This window comes from Schistocerca americana, chromosome X, assembly GCF_021461395.2.
Source record: "Schistocerca americana isolate TAMUIC-IGC-003095 chromosome X, iqSchAmer2.1, whole genome shotgun sequence".
Classification (NCBI taxonomy): Eukaryota; Metazoa; Arthropoda; class Insecta; order Orthoptera; family Acrididae; genus Schistocerca; species Schistocerca americana.
In genome coordinates, this window is record NC_060130.1 from 87,680,210 (window position 1) to 87,702,069 (window position 21,860).

Sequence of the window (21,860 nt, forward strand, 5' to 3'; positions counted from 1 at the left end):
GCAACGAATTTATGAATTAAATTACAAAGAAAAGCCCAGAAAAGCTAATTATGTAACTTGCTGCGCTGCTAGTCCATCACAGGCAGCAGCTGGTAGCTGACTAAGTTGAGATGATTGATCACTGGCCATGCCAAACAAACAAATTTCAACTATGCAACAAAATGGGTGAATCTAAACTATACAGTTACTAAAACATGAGAAAACACCTCTGAACTACAAAAACACACAAGTAATTTAAGGATCAGACTATAAAAAACCAAGCAAGGTGGCACAGTGGTTACCCACTGGACTTGCATTTGGGAGGATGACTGTTCAATCCCGCGTCCGGCAATCCTGATTTAGGTTTTCCGTGATTTTCCTAAATCGCTCCAGGCAAATGCCGGGATGGTTCTTTCAGAGGGCACGGCCGACTTCCTTCCCCGTCCTTCCCTAATCCGATGAGACTGATGACCTCACTGTCTGGTCTCCTTCCCCAAACAACCCAACCCAACCCAACCCAACTATAAAAAGCACAGAAAAAGATAAATATGTAAGTTGCTGCTCTGCTGTGCAAGTGTTGGATTCCTCTCTCCATTATCACAGCAATTAGATAGCTGAACAGTGCTGAGACATGTTCCTTCAACCTATTGTCCAGCCCTACAGTCAACATTTCAGTTCTGGGTTCCTCTTTCAAGATGGTACCTCAAGTATTTCACACCCAATTCATGGACAGCTTTCCTCCAGGAGGCAGAAAGTAACCAAAAGGAATGAATGCCCTGTGGTATCTGCTGACTTGAACCTATTTGAGCATGCTTGGAACCTTTTGAAACATACAGTGTGTCACTGCAGAAATCCTTTTCTTACACTTGCTGTTGGGGGAGTTGCCATTGAATAATGAGATGGGCTCAAGCAGCAGTGTCTCAGCTACCTTGTGGACAGGACACTGAGGAGGATTCGAACATGTCACAATCCATAGGATGGAGCAATACAATTTTGAACATTACTCAGCAACAGATTTTTATTTTCCAGGTGTAAAAATATGTGCCCTTTCAAATAAAAAATCTCCATCTGAACAGGCCTCATAAGGCACAACAGTGATCACAGCTCGTGGTCTAGTGGCTAGCATTGCTTCCTCTTGATCGCGGGTTCCCAGGCTTCATTCCTGGCGAGGTCAGGGATTTTCTCTGTCTGGGGACTGGGTGTTTGTGTTGTCCTCATCATTTCATCATCATTTGGGTAAGTGGTGAGACTTGACAGTGCAAAGATTGGGATATTGTACAGATGTTGATAACCATGCAGTTGAGCACCCCGCAAACCAAATATCATCACAAGGCATATTAGTGCTGACTGCCTGCTGTGTCATTCTGAGCCCAAAGGCTTCATTGGGGGAGGATAGGGAGGGTGTGGAGTCAGCACACCACTCTCCTCTCTATTGTCAGTTTTTGTCACCTTGTGCCACTACTTCTCAGTGAAGTAGCTCCTGAGTTGGCCTCACAAGGTCTGAGTGCACCCTGCTTGCCAACAGTGCGCTGCACATCCAGACAGTCACCCTCAAAGTGTTAGTCATGCCTGACAGTACACTTTCAAATACATTTCCTTTATTTTGGGGTTATTATTTTGCTTTTATTTCACATTAGAGTTACTTTTATGGTTTCAAGACTCATTCTTTAGCTAAGAAACACACATTTATAGATATACATGTTGTGCAAACCGTTTTTGTGCAGCTTATATTCTCAAATATGTCTCACAAAAATTGAGCTAGTTGATATAGTTATGTATATCAGTTTGGATTTTGAAACTTCCTGGCAGATTAAAACTGAGTGCCCGACCAAGACTCGAACTCGGGACCTTTGCCTTTTGCGGGCAAGTGCTCTACCATCTGAGCTACCGAAGCAAGACTCACGCCCGGTACTCACAGCTTTACTTCTGCCAGTATCTGTGAGTACCGGGCGTGAGTCATGCTTCGGTGGCTCAGATGGTAGAGCACTTGCCCGCAAAAGGCAAAGGTCCCGTGTTCGAGTCTCGGTCGGGCACTTAGTTTTAATCTGCCAGGGAGTTTCATATCAGCGCACACTCTGCTGCAGAGTGAAAATTTCATTCTGGAAAGTTTGGATTTTATTTCCATCAGTCAGTGAACACCTAAATACTCACAATGCCAGCTGATTTTTTTAGAGCAATCTGGCAGCTAAATGTACTTGATATACTTTTTTAGTTTTGATTTCTTTTATATCAGCACATTTTAAACAAATTTTGTGTGTTTATGAGTGAGGCAGTGGATGAATGTGAATGGGTTCAGCAGTCTGATTGGATGTTGGATTTTATATGTTTCCATCACAGGTGTTTCAACCACATAGGTTCAGAATATATTGGAAGGGGCAGTAATAACAATGTTTCTGACAACAAGTTGTGTCTTAGCTACACTTTTAAAGAGGCAGAGCTACTTTTGTAAAGAGGCGGAGCTCTCAATTTTCAGCTTTTTTCACAACTGTGGGTGCTCTTTCAAAATTCCACTGTATCCTGCCATTTTGACATTTAGTTTGCCAGCTGCAGCACAAAAATATATGACTAATAACAAACTTGTATTTACAAGCAAGTCTTCATTCTTATGGCACTTGGAAAATGGAAATACTAGGTTCATCTAAAAGTAATCAAAAAAAGGTCTGAAAACAGTTGCCAGGAAATGTTTATTGGAAGAGATATAGATATCTCTGAACTACTTTCAAAATAACTGTCACAAGAATTGAGAAGTTAGGTGGGTTGTTGTGGGGCTATAAAAAGTGATATCTTGAACATTTTTCATCAAGGGATCTAAAATGAGGAATGAAGCATGTATTGCACTACGAGGTTTTCGAATTCTTATCTGTTTGGTAGCTCCTCTTCCATCCATTGGTGGTTGCTACCACAGGGAAGTATGTAAATACATAGCTAGTCCACTTGAGTCACTCTATAGTTGCATCCTTACAATGCTTTCATTGCTCTCTGTATGTATATATCTGCAGATCCTTAACTGATTATAAAACAATCTGTCTTCATGAAGAGTAATTACATATTCTGATATGCATTTATGTTATGGACAATCTCATACGAATACCAGAGCAACAGATTGGCTGTACATGGAAATATACGTAAACAAACAACTTCCTAGTGAACCAACATTTACTAATGTTGATCACCCACTAAGGGCAACAGGAACTATCTCAGATGACAGAAATTAGGCAGGTGCATGAAGCAGGTTACAGGCCCTTGATTTTGAAGAAGTTCTTTTGGAACATGTTCCTTCCAAACAAAGAATCAACACATGTGATTTCCTGTGCAATGTATGTCAGTTGCATGAGTGTTGGCAGTTCCCACACAATGACCATCTACACGTAGTTCCTGATCAACCAGATTAATAATGAGTCATGTTTTATGACAGAGACTACTGTTTTACACCTGCAATAGCAATTTATGGGCACTGTATATCCACACACTAAATGCTTGAGAAAATATGAGATACTCAACAAATGTTTGGGCTCAAATTGTTGGAGGCCACCCTGTTGGACCTCATGTCTCACCACATTGTGATGTTTCTGTAGAATGTCTTGCCCAAAGTTCTCAAAGATTATCCATTGCAAATGGACATTAGTATGTCATACCAATGTGATGGTGCTGTAGCACAATTCGATCATCTTACCTGAGCATCTCTTACAGACATCTTCACACAGAGTAAATGGAAGGGGATGCCAAATCCTTTGGCGTGTATGTTCTCTTGATCTCACCTTTCTCTTCTAATGACAATGGCAGGATTGGATATGGAAAGGGCATTCTGTACTCAGCACTGATAAAAAAAAGTAGATGAGCTTACTGAGTGCAATGTAGTAGAATCTGGTACAATGCAGAGGCAGCATGGAACTTTATAAAGGATAAGACAAAACATGGCTCAACATTGAACAATCTCTACTGAAGTTGGTGGTTGTCATTTTGAATATTTATTGTAAAGTATTTTGGCTTCTCAAAGCTCTAATGACACAAATTTGGCTTTTTATTTGACTGTAATTGTCCATAAAGCTGTCCAAATTACTTTTTTTATTTTATTTTGCCTACTGAATATCAAAAAGATCTATCACAAGAACAGAAAACAAACATCATTCTCAGAGTGCTATATATATATCTTACACTTATGACCTTAGGGGTCTTGATAAAAATGTTCAAAATATCATCCACTACTATGCCCCAATTTCTTTAATTTTTTTTCCGCACACAATAGCACCCCTTGCACATGATGTTATCAGAACATGAAGTGTGCAGTACTGTGACATTTGCAATAGGTTTGAATGAAATATTTTTCAAATATCAATATTATTTACACAGGTTCATCATACTTTATTATGAGAACTGTTACTTGTTGACAACTATAAAGTTTTGAGTAGATTTGCCTTTTATAATGACAAAAATTAAGGACATCATCTCAGCTTATGGCTGATGATATTATTGAAGATAAAAGATGTAGAAGCAGATTTGATATTTTTTACACAGAGTCGTTGTTTCCAACACCATCATTGTTTCTGCAAATGGTTGCTAAGAAGGTGACTCTGTTAGTGAAGATTATCTTTATGATTGATTTTATGAACAAAATAAAGTTATTCATTTTAACAAGGCAGATGTTTTCAGTCTAAATTTCTTGAAATATTTAATAGCTACGGATCATCGCTCATCAAAAATATGAATATTGTTACTCACTGAAAAGTAGAAGCACTGCATTGTCAATAGGCACACACAAACACACAAAAGAAAGAAAAATGCTGGCTTTCAGAGTCATCCTTTGACAAGCTAGAGGAAAACACACACACAGATATATATATATATATATATATATATATATATATATATATATATATATATATATCTGTGTGTGTGTCAGTCATCCTTTGACAAGCTAGAGGAAAACACACACACAGAGATATATATATATATATATATATATATATATATATATATATATATTGACAAGCTAGAGGAAAACACACACATATATATATATATCTGTGTGTGTGTTTTCCTCTAGCTTGTCAATATATATATATATATATATATATATATATATATATATATATATATATATATATATATCTCTGTGTGTGTGTTTTCCTCTAGCTTGTCAAAGGATGACTCTGAAAGCCAGCAAGTTTTCTTTCTTTTGTGTGTGCCTATTGACAATGCAATGCTTCTACTTTTCAGTGAGTAACAATATTCATATTTTTGATGAGCGATGATCCGTAGCTATTAAATATTTCAAGAAATTTAGACTGAAAACATCTGCCTTGTTAAAATGAATAACTTTATTTTATATATATATATATATATATATATATATATATATATATATATATATATATATCCCCCCCACGAACCATGGACCTTGCCGTTGGTGGGGAGGCTTGCGTGCCTCAGCGATACAGATAGCCGTACCGTAGGTGCAACCACAACGGAGGGGTATCTGTTGAGAGGCCAGACAAACGTGTGGTTCCTGAAGAGGGGCAGCAGCCTTTTCAGTAGTTGCAAGGGCAACAGTCTGGATGATTGACTGATCTGGCCTTGTAACAATAACCAAAACGGCCTTGCTGTGCTGGTACTGCGAACGGCTGAAAGCAAGGGGAAACTACAGCCGTAATTTTTCCCGAGGGCATGCAGCTTTACTGTATGATTACATGATGATGGCATCCTCTTGGGTAAAATATTCCGGAGGTAAAATAGTCCCCCATTCGGATCTCCGGGCGGGGACTACTCAAGAGGATGTCGTTATCAGGAGAAAGAAAACTGGCGTTCTACGGATCGGAGCGTGGAATGTCAGATCCCTTAATCGGGCAGGTAGGTTAGAAAATTTAAAAAGGGAAATGGATAGATTGAAGTTAGATATAGTGGGAATTAGTGAAGTTCGGTGGCATGAGGAACAAGACTTCTGGTCAGGTGACTACAGGGTTATAAACACAAAATCAAATAGGGGTAATGCAGGAGTAGGTTTAATAATGAATAGGAAAATAGGAATGCGGGTAAGCTACTACAAACAGCATAGTGAACGCATTATTGTGGCCAAGATAGACACGAAGCCCACACCTACTACAGTAGTACAAGTTTATATGCCAACTAGCTCTGCAGATGACGAAGAAATTGAAGAAATGTATGATGAAATAAAAGAAATTATTCAGATTGTGAAGGGAGACGAAAATTTAATAGTCATGGGTGACTGGAATTCGAGTGTAGGAAAAGGGAGAGAAGGAAACATAGTAGGTGAATATGGATTGGGGGACAGAAATGAAAGAGGAAGCCGCCTGGTAGAATTTTGCACAGAGCACAACATAATCATAACTAACACTTGGTTTAAGAATCATGAAAGAAGGTTGTATACATGGAAGAACCCTGGAGATACTAAAAGGTATCAGATAGATTATATAAGGGTAAGACAGAGATTTAGGAACCAGGTTTTAAATTGTAAGACATTTCCAGGGGCAGATGTGGACTCTGACCACAATCTATTGGTTATGACCTGTAGATTAAAACTGAAGAAGCTGCAAAAAGGTGGGAATTTAAGGAGATGGGACCTGGATAAACTAAAAGAACCAGAGGTTGTACAGAGATTCAGGGAGAGCATAAGGGAGCAATTGACAGGAATGGGGGAAATAAATACAGTAGAAGAAGAATGGGTAGCTTTGAGGGATGAAGTAGTGAAGGCAGCAGAGGATCAAGTAGGTAAAAAGACGAGGGCTAGTAGAAATCCTTGGGTAACAGAAGAGATATTGAATTTAATTGATGAAAGGAGAAAATATAAAAATGCAGTAATTGAAACAGGCAAAAAGGAATACAAACGTCTCAAAAATGAGATCGACAGGAAGTGCAAAATGGCTAAGCAGGGATGGCTAGAGGACAAATGTAAGGATGTAGAGGCCTATCTCACTAGGGGTAAGATAGATACCGCCTACAGGAATATTAAAGAGACCTTTGGAGATAAGAGAACGACTTGTATGAATATCAAGAGCTCAGATGGAAACCCAGTTCTAAGCAAAGAAGGGAAAGCAGAAAGGTGGAAGGAGTATATAGAGGGTCTATACAAGGGCGATGTACTTGAGGACAATATTATGGAAATGGAAGAGGATGTAGATGAAGATGAAATGGGAGATACGATACTGCGTGAAGAGTTTGACAGAGCACTGAAAGACCTGAGTCGAAACAAGGCCCCCGGAGTAGACAATATTCCATTGGAACTACTGACGGCCGTGGGAGAGCCAGTCCTGACAAAACTCTACCATCTGGTGAGCAAGATGTATGAAACAGGCGAAATACCCTCAGACTTCAAGAAGAATATAATAATTCGAATCCCAAAGAAAGCAGGTGTTGACAGATGTGAAAATTACCGAACTATCAGCTTAATAAGTCACAGCTGCAAAATACTAACACGAATTCTTTACAGACGAATGGAAAAACTAGTAGAAGCCAACCTCGGGGAAGATCAGTTTGGATTCCGTAGAAACACTGGAACACGTGAGGCAATACTGACCTTACGACTTATCTTAGAAGAAAGATTAAGGAAAGGCAAACCTACGTTTCTAGCATTTGTAGACTTAGAGAAAGCTTTTGACAATGTTGACTGGAATACTCTCTTTCAAATTCTAAAGGTGGCAGGGGTAAAATACAGGGAGCGAAAGGCTATTTACAATTTGTACAGAAAGCAGATGGCAGTTATAAGAGTCGAGGGACATGAAAGGGAAGCAGTGGTTGGGAAGGGAGTAAGACAGGGTTGTAGCCTCTCCCCGATGTTGTTCAATCTGTATATTGAGCAAGCAGTAAAGGAAACAAAAGAAAAATTCGGGGCAGGTATTAAAATTCATGGAGAAGAAATAAAAACTTTGAGGTTCGCCGATGACATTGTAATTCTGTCAGAGACAGCAAAGGACTTGGAAGAGCAGTTGAATGGAATGGACAGTGTCTTGAAAGGAGGATATAAGATGAACATCAATAAAAGCAAAACAAGGATAATGGAATGTAGTCTAATTAAGTCGGGTCATGCTGAGGGAATTAGATTAGGAAATGAGACACTTAAAGTAGTAAAGGAGTTTTGCTATTTGGGGAGCAAAATAACTGATGATGGTCGAAGTAGAGAGGATATAAAATGTAGGCTGGCAATGGCAAGGAAAGCGTTTCTGAAGAAGAGAAATCTGTTAACATCCAGTATTGATTTAAGTGTCAGGAAGTCATTTCTGAAAGTATTCGTATGGAGTGTAGCCATGTATGGAAGTGAAACATGGACGATAAATAGTTTGGACAAGAAGAGAATAGAAGTTTTCGAAATGTGGTGCTACAGAAGAATGCTGAAGATTAGATGGATAGATCACATAACTAATGAGGAGGTATTGAATAGGATTGGGGAGGAGAGAAGTTTGTGGCACAACTTGACCAGAAGAAGGGATCGGTTGGTAGGACATGTTCTGAGGCATCAAGGGATCACCAATTTAGTATTGGAGGGCAGCGTGGAGGGTAAAAATCGTAGAGGGAGACCAAGAGATGAATACGCTAAGCAGATTCAGAAGGATGTAGGTTGCAGTAGGTACTGGGAGATGAAAAAGCTTGCACAGGATAGAGTAGCATGGAGAGCTGCATCAAACCAGTCTCAGGACTGAAGACCACAACAACAACAACAACATATATATATATTAACCAAACGAAAGCGACACACAAACAAACACAAACATACACACAAAATTCAAGCTTTCGCAACCAACAGTTGCTTCATCAGGAAAGAGGGAACGAGAGGGAAAGACGAAAGGATGTGGGTTTTAAGGGAGAGGGTAAGGAGTCATTCCAAACCCGGCAGCGGAAAGACTTACCTTAGGGGGAAAAAAGGACAGGTATATGATGTGTTGTTAAATGTGCCAACACCTTGTAGATAGAGGCGGCCTAAATGCATGCTATCTAACACAGACGGGATAAGTAGTGAATTCTCATAAGAAAAGTATGCAGCTCCTCGAATACTTATCTTTTATTTATCCTTGTGGTACATCGCTCTTGATAATACAAATAAGACTATCTTCAGATACGGTTAATGGCGCCTTGCTAGGTCGTAGCCATGGACTTAGCTGAAGGCTATTCTAACTGTCTCTCGGCAAATGAGAGAAGGCTTCATCAGTGTAGTCGCTAGCAAAGTCATCGTACAACTGGGGCAAGTGCTAGTCCATATCTCGAGACCTGCCTTGTGGTGGCGCTCGGTCTGCGATCACACAGTGGCGACACGCGGGTCCGACATGTACTAAATGGACCGCGGCCGATTTAAGCTACCACCTAGCAAGTGTGGTGTCTGGCGGTGACACCACATTCCTTCCCCGCAAATCGGCGAACGGTCGTGTGATAAGGCTTCCGCCCGCCGTGGGGAGGACCCCATGTTGACGTATGCAATGAGGTGGGAAGCCTAACAACAGGCGAGGCTGTGCCACCCGCAACTGGCCATTCGGTCCGAGGGGAGCTAGGAAACACCGGAAAACCTAGTCCAGGGTACACGTCAACATGCGGTGTATGCACCCGGAAAGAGACAGGAGGGGCCGAAGGGTCGACCTCCATTGCGTCGGGGTACCCGACGCGTGATGATGTCATGTGGTCCGGAGCGGGCAAGAGTTCCATGGCGGAGGACAGCTGGTCACGGGAAGCGATCGGCGGCGCGTGACCCAGGGAGGTGCTTGGCGGCTGCAGCGAAGCGTCGAATGCCGGCGGCGCCGGCGGGAGAACAGGCGGCGGCTGCTGCGGCGGCGCGTCGCTATGGGGCAAAATGGAAGGCATCGTCGGTAACACCTGGGGATGAGGCGAGCCAGTAGATGGGTCCCCAGGGCGCTGACCGGACGGCACCGTCGCTGAAAGCAGACGGGGAGTGGCAGAACCCGTGCGACGACAGAGGCGCAGCTGATTGGGATGCCGACGCACCTCACCAGAGGCCCCCAAAACCAAATACATCACGCGGCCGAGGCAGCGAAGAATGCGCCCTGTGAGCCAACGCCGTGAACCTCGATAGTTGCGATAAAATACAACGTCGCCTGGAGCAAAAGCAGAAGTCTGCCGCTGTACAGGAACCTGATGCGGCGGATGCAGCAAACACATCAAGGTTCGATGAGGACGACCATGGAGCAACTCAGCCGGCGAGCGACCATCTCGGGGCTGAGAGCGATACGATGACAAAAAGAGCAACAACGCGTCCTCCCGAGAATGCAACTCTTTCAATTTCAACATCTGTGACTTGAAAGTCCGGACCAATCGTTCAGCGGCACCGTTTGACTGAGGCGAAAACGGCGCGGATGTCAGATGTTGAATACCATTGGCCTGGCAGAATGACTGAAATTCTGCGGACATGAATTGTGGGCCATTGTCGGAAACAATAGTCTGCGGAAGACCTTCAATGCAAAAGATGGCAACAACGCTTGGATGGTGGCAGAGGACGTCGTGGAAGACATCCGGACAACAAAAGGAAAATTACTGAAGGCATCTACCAGAACCAACCATCGAGCATTCCAGAATGGACCAGCAAAATCGATGTGCAAGCGTTGCCAAGGGGAAGTGGCTTTTGGCCATGCAAAGGCTTTCCGCGGCGGTGCGGATTGTTGTTCGGCACACGCCATGCAAGAAGAACACATATTCGTAATCGCAGCATCGATTCCGAACCAAGTACAGTGCTGACGAGCAAGTTGTTTCGTTCGCACTATACCCCAATGTCCTTGGTGAAAAAGCCGTAAAACAGAGGACTGTAACGAACGTGGGACCACGACTCTGGACTGATCATTATCAGAACGCAACAACAAAACACCATGTCGAACAAAAAGTCTCTCCTTATGAGCAAAAAATCGGCGAACCAACGGATCCTCGATCCGAGACTTTCACAAAGGCCATTGCGTAGCAACAAAACGCAAAACGGTAGCAAGGACAGGGTCAGCAGCTGTGGCTGTAGCTACACGACGAAAATCAATCGGAAACGATTCGACCACTTCATCGGCTTCGGCATCAATGAACATGCAAGCAAGTTCGGAAGAATCGAATGCTTTATCCTCAGCAACAGGCAAACGGGACAACGCATCGGCGTTGCCGTGCTTAGCAGTGGACCGATACAAGATATCGTAGCGGTACTGCGAGAGGAAAATAGACCAGCGAATGAATTTCTGCGCTGTACGCGGAGGTACAGGCTTGTTCGGATGAAAAAGCGACGTCAAATGTTTGTGGTCTGTGATGATGGTAAAGTGACGACCATACAAGAAATCATGGAACTTAGTAACACCAAAGACGAGAGCCAAAGCTTCTTTCTCTATCTGTGAGTAATTTCTTTGCGCAGACGAGAGCAATTTTGACGCAAAGGCAATAGGGCGATCATGCGAGCCAACTTTGTGCGCAAGCACAGCACCGATCCCGAAATCCGATACATCGACCATCAACAAAAGGGGTTTCTGGGGATCGAATGGCGTAAGGCAAGTATTAGAAAGCAACGCCGATTTCAACTGGTGAAAGGCGCGTTCGCATCCCTTCGTCCAGACGAACGGAACACCCTTACGGCGTAAGCTATGAAGCGGAGCTGAAATAGAAGAGGCATTGCGCAGAAAGCGATGATAATAGTTAAGTTTACCCAACACACTCTGTAGCTGCTTCACATTTTGTGGTGAAGGCAAATCTTGTATGGCACGGAGGTGCTCTGGACTCGGATGTATGCCTTGGGCATTGATGACATGTCCCAAATACGGCAAGTCCTGAGCAAAAAACACACATTTGTCCTTCCGCAAGCGAAGACCATTTTGTCGCAATACCTGAAATAATGTTCGGAGGTGTGCTAAATGCTCGTCGGCTGTCTTTCCGGAGATCACAATATCGTCCAGATAGTTCGCAGCAGTAGGGACCGACGCACAAATAGTTTGTAAATATTGCTGAAACAATGCAGGGGCGGATGCACACCCGAATGGCAGTCTTTTGAAGCGGTACAAACCAAGATGCGTGTTAACCACCAAGACGCGCTGGGATTCGGCGTCCACTGGGATTTGCAAGTACGCATCTGCTAGGTCCAGCTTCGAAAAGTATTTACCCGGGCACAGTTTAGCAAAAAGATTTTCCGGGCGGGGTAAGGGAAAAGTTGCAATAACGAGTTGTGGATTCACTGTTGCCTTGAAGTCCACATAAAGTCTCAGTTTTTCCCGGAAGGTTTTGGCAAAATTACTAAGGGTGAGGCCCAGAGAGAAGCTTGCACACGTTCAATTACACCCTGTGATTCTAGATCGTTTAATGTTCTTGCGACCTCATCATGCAATGCGTGGGGAACATTGCGCGCTCTGAAAAATTTCGGTTGCGCGTTTACTTTCAGTTCCAAGTGTGCTTCATAGTTCTTAGCGCAACCGAGGCCCGGTGCAAAAATGTCTGCAAATTCTTCACATAGACGAGAAACACTGTCTGAAGGCACAGTCTGATTCACTGAGAGGACCTGATTTACAATAGACATGTTAAACAACTGAAATAAATCTAAACCAAACAAGTTCACTGCAGTAGATGAACGAAGAACGTAAAATGACACTAGTTTTGTTTGTCCCTTATATGTTGCAAGAAGAGTGCACTGTCCTAACACAGGGATATTCTGTCCTGAATATGTAGTGAGCTTAACAGTTGCGGCACGCAACGGAGGTTTGCCCAGTTGTTTGTACGTGTTGTGATTGAGCAATGAAACTGCAGCTCCGGTATCGAGCTGGAATGGTATCATTTTGCCATGAAAGTCCAAATCTACAAAAAGTTTATTTTTCCTGCTGACGACAAGAGCGACTGTCTCGTGCAATGTGAACTGATACAGGTACAGTATCACTCGCTAATTGACGTGATTTCTGGCGACGTCGACGCACACTTTTTGTGGGACGAACACAGTCACAGGTAGAGACAGTGGCACTGGACGAAGCGGAATTAACGACATGAACGTCCATGGCGGAAGGTCCACGAGCCTGAGCATTCTTGGTTCGATTCTGGTGCGAAGCAAAGGGCCTGGAATGATTAAGAGTGTCTGATCTGAGCTTTTTCTGGCAAACACTTTGAACATGTCCTTTCTTATTACAGAAAAAGCAAATAGCTTGGCGTGATGGGCAATTTGCACGCGAATGTCTAGTTGCACACCGCGGGCATGAGTTCACTGCAGTTGTATTCTGTCGCGGCACACCTGGTTTAGAGCGTGGCGGCAGCTGCGCAGACGTGTGCGAGGGCAGTTTACTGGGCCGCGTAGCGCGCCCGGCGGGCCGGTTAATGTTACACATGGCTGGCGAAGTTTCAAAAGATTCCTGAGCACAGTCAAGCGTGTCTTGTCTATCCAATATGTCTATCACATGTTGAAGGGAGGGATTAACTAGTTTCAAAATTTGCTCCCGTATGCGAACATCAGAAATGTTCTGTGCAATGGCATCGCGGACCATAGTATCTGAATAAGGAAGGCCACAGTCACATTCAAACGCACAATCCCTAGTAAGGCCTTGCAAAGTTGCAACCCACTCCCGATTAGTTTGACTGGCCGTATGTTTTGTACGAAAGAACGTATACCTTTTTGCAACTACATTAACTGTTTCTTTGAAATAGGCGTCCAATGCCAACAAAATTTCTTCGTAGGACAGAGTTGCTACGTCGCGTCGGGTAACCAATTTCACTATCACACGGTACGTTTGCACGCCGACACACGAAAGCAAAAACGGCTGCCGCTCATTACCTTCAATTCTGTAGGCGGCGAGATGGAATCCAAACTGGCGTGACCACTCAGTCCATGATTCGTGCGCTGGATCGTAGTGCCTAAAAGGCAGTGCAACTGCATGTTGTGGCTGCGGTAGCGGCAAAGCGGCGGCTGCCGCATCGGCTTGAATGGCACGTTGACCCTGGACAAGCTGTCCAAGGGCATCCAATAAGGCCTGCGTCTGCTGATTCTGCAAGCGATAAAATTCGGACAGTACATCTGGCGAAGCCATGACACAAGTAAATGTAAGCAATTAGAAAGAACAAGACCCTTTCCGTTAAATCGTCGCCAATGATGTGTTGGTAAATGTGCCAACACCTTGTAGATAGAGGCGGCCTAAATGCACGCTATCTAACGCAGACGGGCGTGAATTCTGGAACAGGATAAGTAGTGAATTCTCATAAGAAAAGTATGCAGCTCCTCGAATACTTATCTTTTATTTATCCTTGTGGTACATCGCTCTTGATAATACAAATAAGACTATCTTCAGATACGGTTAATGGCGCCTTCCTAGGTCGTAGCCATGGACTTAGCTGAAGGCTATTCTAACTGTCTCTCAGCAAATGAGAGAAGGCTTCGTCAGTGTAGTCGCTAGCAAAGTCGTCGTACAACTGGGGCGAGTGCTAGTCCATATCTCGAGACCTGCCTTGTGGTGGCGCTCGGTCTGCGATCACACAGTGGCAACACGCGGGTCCGACATGTACTAGATGGACCGCGGCCGATTTAAGCTACCACCTAGCAAGTGTGGTGTCTGGCGGTGACACCACAGTATACACTCGCACACACACACACATATCCACCTGCACATGCACAGTCACACAGTTTTGTGACTGTGTATGTGCGGATGGATATGTGTGTGTGTGCAAGTGTGTGCCTGTCCTTTTTTCCCCCTAAGGTAAGTCTTTCCGCTCCTGGGATTGGAATGACTCCTTACCCTCTCCCTTAAAACCCACATCCTTTCGTCTTTCCCTATCCTTCCCTCTTTCCTGATGAAGCAACCGTTGGTTGCGAAAGCTTGAATTTTGTGTGTATGTTTGTGTTTGTTTGTGTGTCTATCAACCTGCCAGCGCTTTAGTTTGGTAATTCACATCATCTTTGTGTGTGTGTATATATATATATATATATGGTTGCTTCGTCAGGAAAGAGGGAAGGAGAGGGAAAGATGAAAGAATGTGGTTTTTTTATATGTCTGCTTGTGTCTGTATATGTGTGGATGGATATGTGTGCATGTGCGTGTGCGAGTGTACACCCGTCCCTTCCCCCCCCCCCCCCCCCCCTCACAAGGCAAGTCCCCCCACTACCGGGATTGGAATGACTCCTTACCCAAAACCCCACATCCCTTCATCCCTCCCTCTCCCTCCCTGCCCCCCGACGAAGCAACCGTGGGTCGCGAAAGCCTGAAATTTTGTGTGTGTGTTTTTTTATTGTGCCCATCTACCAGTGCTTTCCCGTTTGGTAAGTCATGGAATCTTTGTTTTTAATATATATATATATAAAAACAAAGATGATGTGACTTACCAAACAAAAGCGCTGGCAGGTCGATAGACACACAAACAAACACAAACACACACACAAAATCCAAGCCCTCGCAACCAACGGCCGCCCCATCAGGAAAGAGGGAAGGAGAGGGAAAGACGAAAGGATGTGGGTTTTAAGGGAGAGGGTAAGGATTCACTCCAATCCTGGGAGTGGAAAGACCCACCCTAGGGGGAAAAAAGGACAGGCACACACTCGCACACACACCCACATCCAACCGCACATACACAGACGCCTGTGTCCATGTATGGGCGGTCAGATATCTAAAAACAAAGATGATGTGACTTACCAAACGAAAGTGCTGGCAGGTTGATAGACACACAAACAAAATATATATATTGAAAACATAGATTCCATGACTTACCAAATGGGGAAGCGCTGGTAGATGGGCACAATAAAAAAACACACACACAAAATTTCAGGCTTTCGCGACCCACGGTTGCTTCGTCGAGGGGGGAGGGAGGGAGAGGGAGGGATGAAGGGATGTGGGTTTTTGGGTAAGGAGCCATTCCAATCCCGGTAGCGGGGGGACTTGCCTTGGGGGGGGGGGGGGGGGGGGGGAAGGGTCGGGTGTACACACGCACACATATCCATCCACAAATATACAGACACAAGCAGACATAAAAAAAACCCACATCCTTTCATCTTTCCCTCTCCTTCCCTCTTTCCTGACAAAGCAACCGTGGGTTGCGAAAGCTTGAATTTTGTGTGTATGTTTGTGTTTGGTTGTGTGTCTATCAACCTTACCAGCACTTTCGTTTGGTAAGTTACATCATCTTTGTTTTTAGATATATTTTTCCCACGTGGAAACTCCAAAAGCTAGCAAGTTTTCTTTCTTTTGTGTGTGCCATTCGACAACTCAATACTTCTGCTTTTTGGTGAGCAGTCTCCTTCAATCTTAAATGAATTACATTCTCTAAGAACTTTCCTACAGCATGAATATTATTATTTTCATTTGCGAATGGACTGCTTTGTCCATGAAATCTAGTGAATAAAAATAAGGAAATACTTTGGGCAAGAAGTTGGGGAATAAGTCATTATATTGCAACATATTCTGAGATAATGTTGTGCCAGGAACAGTTTGAAGCTAAGATCCTTAGCATAGACATAGCAGTTACCCACATAACTAATAAGACAGATGTTTCTTAAACTACCGAATCTCCAGGAGTTTTTGTTGACTGTGCTAGTTTTGACCTTATTTTTAGTAATAGTTGTACAATAATGCAGCAGCACTGTTTGCCAGAATGTGTGATGAGACAAGCCAGTGTTACCTTAGAATTTGATCAGCCACAGTGTGATTTGCATTGAAATCACATAAAGTTCAGTTTCAAAATTATGGAGCCACATTAAAACAAAAGAAGATATTTTAAGAATATCTGGGGAAGTTTATCTACAAAGAAAGTGAAAGCAGTCCCTATTATTACCCTTTACTCGCAGACTCTTAGAAGTCTAGGCAGAAGTAGCTCAACATCAGAAAAGATCTAACATGATAGGCACTTCAGTAGCACCATTTTTTAACCCTCTGTCACTCATGCAGGTGACACTCGTCATCCACATGACTTTCCCACTCAATTTTGTCTGACAGGACAGGATTGAGATCGCACCATTTTCAGTACCTTTCTGTTAACTCTCCAGCAGTTAGCTCCATTCACTGTTGGCTTTCAGTTATGAAAGATACATTGTTTATGAAACATTATTGTAGTCTGGAGGACACCAGTCATCCGCGTGAGCTCTGCTGCCACAATCTGAAACAAAGTAAGTCTGTATTACTTTATTGCTTTCCAAGATTCAATCAATCTTTCATGTGCATAAATTTGGGCTTATTGAAACTGACTGCAGTTACCTTCCATGTTACCTAGTATTCTCTTTATTTTTAGATTGTGGAAGAAATGTCAAAAGCAAAAAAACCTCGGACAGAGTTTAGTAGAGATCATAATGTATGGTTGGAATGGTTCAATGAGCTGAGTGATGAAGATGCTCACAGTGATAGCACTGACTCAGAGGCTGAGGACTGTGTTCATGAAAGAGGTCATGATTCAGTAACAGAACAAGAAGTACCAGAGAATGATGAATATGAGTCACAGAAAGAAGTAACTCAAGAGGTTGCATTTCTTTTAGCGAAAGGTGAAATAACTAAATGGAGGAAAAATAAATATCCTACCATTGTTAGAAGCAGATCTTGTAATATTATTATGCATTTGCCTTTACCAAAAAATCAAGCTCGTATAAAAAAGACAGAAATAGAAATTCTGAATTTTTTCTTGGATGAAAACATAATAAGCATTATCACAACATGCACTAATATATCCATCAGTGAAGTTCATGGTAGCTTCTCTAGGGAAAGGGATGCGATAGAGATCAGAGCTTTTATTGGTTTGTTATATCTGTGTGGATCTTTGAGATGTTCTAGGAAGAGTATATCGAAATTGTGGGATAACTCAAAGGGAAACGGACTTGAATTATGTTATTTATGCATAAGTGAAAACCAATTCAGGTTTCTGTTGAGATGTCTTAGGTTTGATAATATCCTTGATAGAGGTGTTCACAGAGAGACTGACAAGTTGGCTCCTATCAGAGAGGTACTTGAACCTTTCACGAACAATTGCCAAAAATATTTTTCACCTGGTGAATATCTTACTGTTGATGAACAGCTTTTGGGATTTAGAGGAAACTGTCCATTCCATTCATGCAATATATCCCTAGCAAACCAGTGAAGTATGGGTTAAAAGTGTTTGCTTTGGTTGATGTAAAAACAGCTTACACTTTGAATTTAGAACCGTACGTCGGTAAGCAACTAGAGGGACCATGTAATGCCACTAATTCAGCTGAAGATATTGTTCTTCGAATGGTCGAACTGTTTAAAACGTTAGAATATATTATACTGTGTACAAATATTAAATGTATTATATTTAGATTTAATAAAAAATCATAAAATCAGTCATTAAGGCCATTCAAAGTATACAAATAGACCACTTGCTTCTTGGATGACACCTGTCATCTGTGTAAGTGACCATGTCACGAATTTTCATGTGAGTAAAGGAGTGTTGATTGTGAATAGCATTGAAAAGCACCAATACAAGAGTATACCACACACTGCTCTTTTAAGGCAATATTACTCAAAATGTAAATATATTAAAGATATAAAATTCTTTTACAAGTTAAAATTGCATTCCAGATTGGGTCTCAAAACCCGATCCCAGCTTCTCATCAACTGAACTATCCAGGCATGCTTCTGAGCTGTCCAGCCACATTTCATGACCTGTCACACAACTTCAGGCTGACAGTATCCATCTCCTACTTTCCAAATTCCTCAGAACACCTTATTCCCACATAACTTGCTTAGCACTGCTGGTGGAAAGGATATGGTAGGGAATGATTTAACCACAATTGAAGAGCTTTTTTCCAGATGAAGTTTTCACTTCACAGTGGAGTGTAGACTGTTACAAAACTCCCTGATAGATTAAAATTGTGTGCTTCCAGTCCATAAGGCAAAATATTCCAGTTCTGTGGCTAAGTCATTCTTCACCAATCGATGCTTCCAGGAGAGGTAGATCATCAAGAAAAATAGCAGAGTTTCTGTTGAATTTGGAAATGAGATAAGGTGTATTGGCCGGTAGAGGTTGTGTGACATGCCTATATAGGTCATTCGGTAAAACAGTTGGGTGCAAAATATGTGAGTATGGTTCAGAGTCCCAGTCCACTGTTGTCATCTCTCAGTCAGCTTTATAACAGCACACTGTTGAATGTAAGTGTAAAACATAGGTGTAGAGGTAGAAGATTCATTCTGTATTGTGAAGGTACTTCTTGCTTAAATCTATGCAGTGCACACAGAATACAAGGTAAAAATAATATGCCAGATGTAAACTAAAAACCTAAATACAGCTATATCAAGATGGCATTTCAGGTCTCTTAGGAGTTAACAAAACATATTACATTCTCATACATGAATGATATGGTTATTACCATGACTGTTCTCAATATTTGCTTGACATTTTATTGTGGATTTATAAACTTTGTATAGCACTTCCTTCCACACTCTTACATCTCACATACACCAACAGAATGGCACAATGTATGTAAATAAATGAATAGATTCATGTAACAGTTTCTCATGAAGACCCTCTGGTACTGAATTTTAATATGTATGCAACTTGATGGTATTGACACATCTGTCTTATAATTTTTGCACGTGGTTCACTTACAAGTCAATGTTGAGCATATGAATTTATTTGGTCTATCTAAGTAAGGATAAACTAAGGTACATTACAAGTAAACCTGTGTGAGCATCCATTTTATTTAGAGGCTGGTTCACTGTCTCATACCTAATGTTCATCATTTGTATTTTTTTTTTTTTTTTTTTTTTTTTTTTTGCAGTTTAATGAATATATTGTTACATAATCTTGTTATTCATTGTTTTTTGTCAATCTTTCACTTGAATTCATTCAGGCTTCCTTATTTTGAAATTCAAATTGTAATATCAAATGTGTAGCCCATCCTCTGATTAGCTATTACATGTTTCAGATACAGAATCAATGGCAGTCAGAAAGTTGAATGTCGGGTCCATTCAGGGCAAGCAATGACATCTCCCACATCAGAAAATATTGTGTACATGAAAGGTATGAAGTATATAAATTAATGTTCATTTTCATATTGCAGATTTTACTCTAACATGTAAAATATAATTTTATTTAATGTTAGAGACTTTTATTCTGATTTGGTTTAGAGAAAACTATGTGTTTATTGTTAATATCATTGTCCAAGATGTTGTGATAAGACTGACAAAAAATTAAGCTAAAACACCATATTTTAGCTGGTTTATGGCCTACATACATGTTCTCCACTACTCACAGTCTCTTGCTAAGTAAACCAGGCTCTACATTTTCTCTGCGTGGGTGGTATCTGATGAATCACATTTCTATAGGTACAGCAGCCATTGTGTGAGGCATTTGTGGCATTATGAAGAGATATATGTATCACGCAAGTAATAATGAAATTTAATAAAGCTTCACTGGAAGGTTGGGGTATCCTGCTTCATTAATGTGTAATGTTTTCCCCATTTCTTAAGTGCTCTATAGCACCAAGTATGGCAGTATCTCATTACTTCACCGCCCATTGTTTTATATCCTCAAAAGCCTTGTTGTGTTACTCTTTTCATTTCCAGACAAACTAGTTTTTCAGTAGCATAGGTAGGTAGTGCTATTTAATAACTGGTCCTTCACAGCCTCCCTCTAGAGTTCACACTGACTGAGAAATACTCTCAGCTACTTTTTGCATCTAAAAACAAGGAAATTTCTGACATTCTTTAACTTGGTTTAAACCCATCATCACACACAATGTGCCTGCATAAGTCTAGCCTATTCTTTCTTTCTGGTTTTGGACTTTTTTCCATTGACCATAATTCTAGCACTTCCTCTAGGGTGTCTACAAGCTCCTCCCATGGTGACATTGCTATCAGTATCAGTATGTCATGCACAAAGACTGCTTTTCCAACAACTTCTTTCCCTAGAACTTTTTTGCCTAGTATGTGAATGAATTCACACACAGACACATTCAGACAATACTGCAGAACTTGATACTGACAGCTGCTTCTCCAATGCTGTTGTTGTGGTCTTCAGTTTGAAAACTGAGTTGATGCACCTCTCTATGCTAGTGTATGTTGGGCAAGCCTCTTCATCTCTGTGTAAGTACCGCAACCTACATCCAGTTGAGCCTGCATGCTGTATTCAAGCCTTGGTTTCCCTCTACAATTTTTATTCCCATACTTCCTTCCATAAGCAAATTGACAATTCCATGATACCTCAGGATATGTCCTATCAACCAATCTCTTCATTTAGTTAAACTGTACCATACATTTCTTTTTAATCCAATTCTATTTGGAATTTGTTATTTTATCTACCCATTTAATACTCAGCATTCTACTATACCATAATATTTAAAAAGCTTCTATTCTCTTCTTGTCTGAATTGCATATCATCCACGTTTAACTTACGTACAAGGCTATGCTCTGGACAAATACCTTCCCACCATTTAAATTGACATTAGATTTTAAGAAATTCCCAGAGCCATTTCTACCATTAGGCAAGACTAGGTGGCCAACTAGGGCAGAAAAATTTTAGGTGTGGTATAGGATGGCAAAAATTAACTTCAGATCAAACAGAAAAAAAAATTGAGCAAGTGGGAAGAAAAAATGAAAAAGTGGAAAAATTAAGACATTGAATTGTTTTCAAAGTCAGACAGAACAGTTACATACTGAGTTTTTACTTACTTTTATGAAAGTAAACACAGTCCTGTACCTAATTTAAAACTAAATCAGTGGCCATTGAATATGAAACGGAAACAAACATGACATTGATTCATCTCTGTTGATTGCTGGAGAAGGGCACGTGCACTCACTTGTGATCATCTTGCGATGTGATACTATACCTCCCTCAGTGCTCCTTTTTGTTTTTGTCTCTGCAGATCATTTGTCAAGTGTTAGTTGTATTTCATGGTTCTGTTGATGTTTTTAGTTCTGTTATTGATCCCATATTCACAAACTAGGTTGCCGAATGCTGAAAGAGATTAGATTTATTCCTCATTCTAAAACTATTTCAATTGAAACAGA

General features: G+C 41.7%; 1 protein-coding gene across 1 annotated transcript in view; it reads left to right on the plus strand.

Annotated features, from left to right (window-relative positions):
• Window positions 1-21,860, plus strand: part of LOC124556534 — a 487,563-nt gene that overhangs the window by 353,767 nt on the left and 111,936 nt on the right. The window contains exon 12 of the mRNA XM_047130488.1: window positions 19,778-19,872. Within this exon, the coding sequence (XP_046986444.1) occupies window positions 19,778-19,872 (95 nt within the window). The remainder of the gene's footprint in view (window positions 1-19,777; window positions 19,873-21,860) is intronic.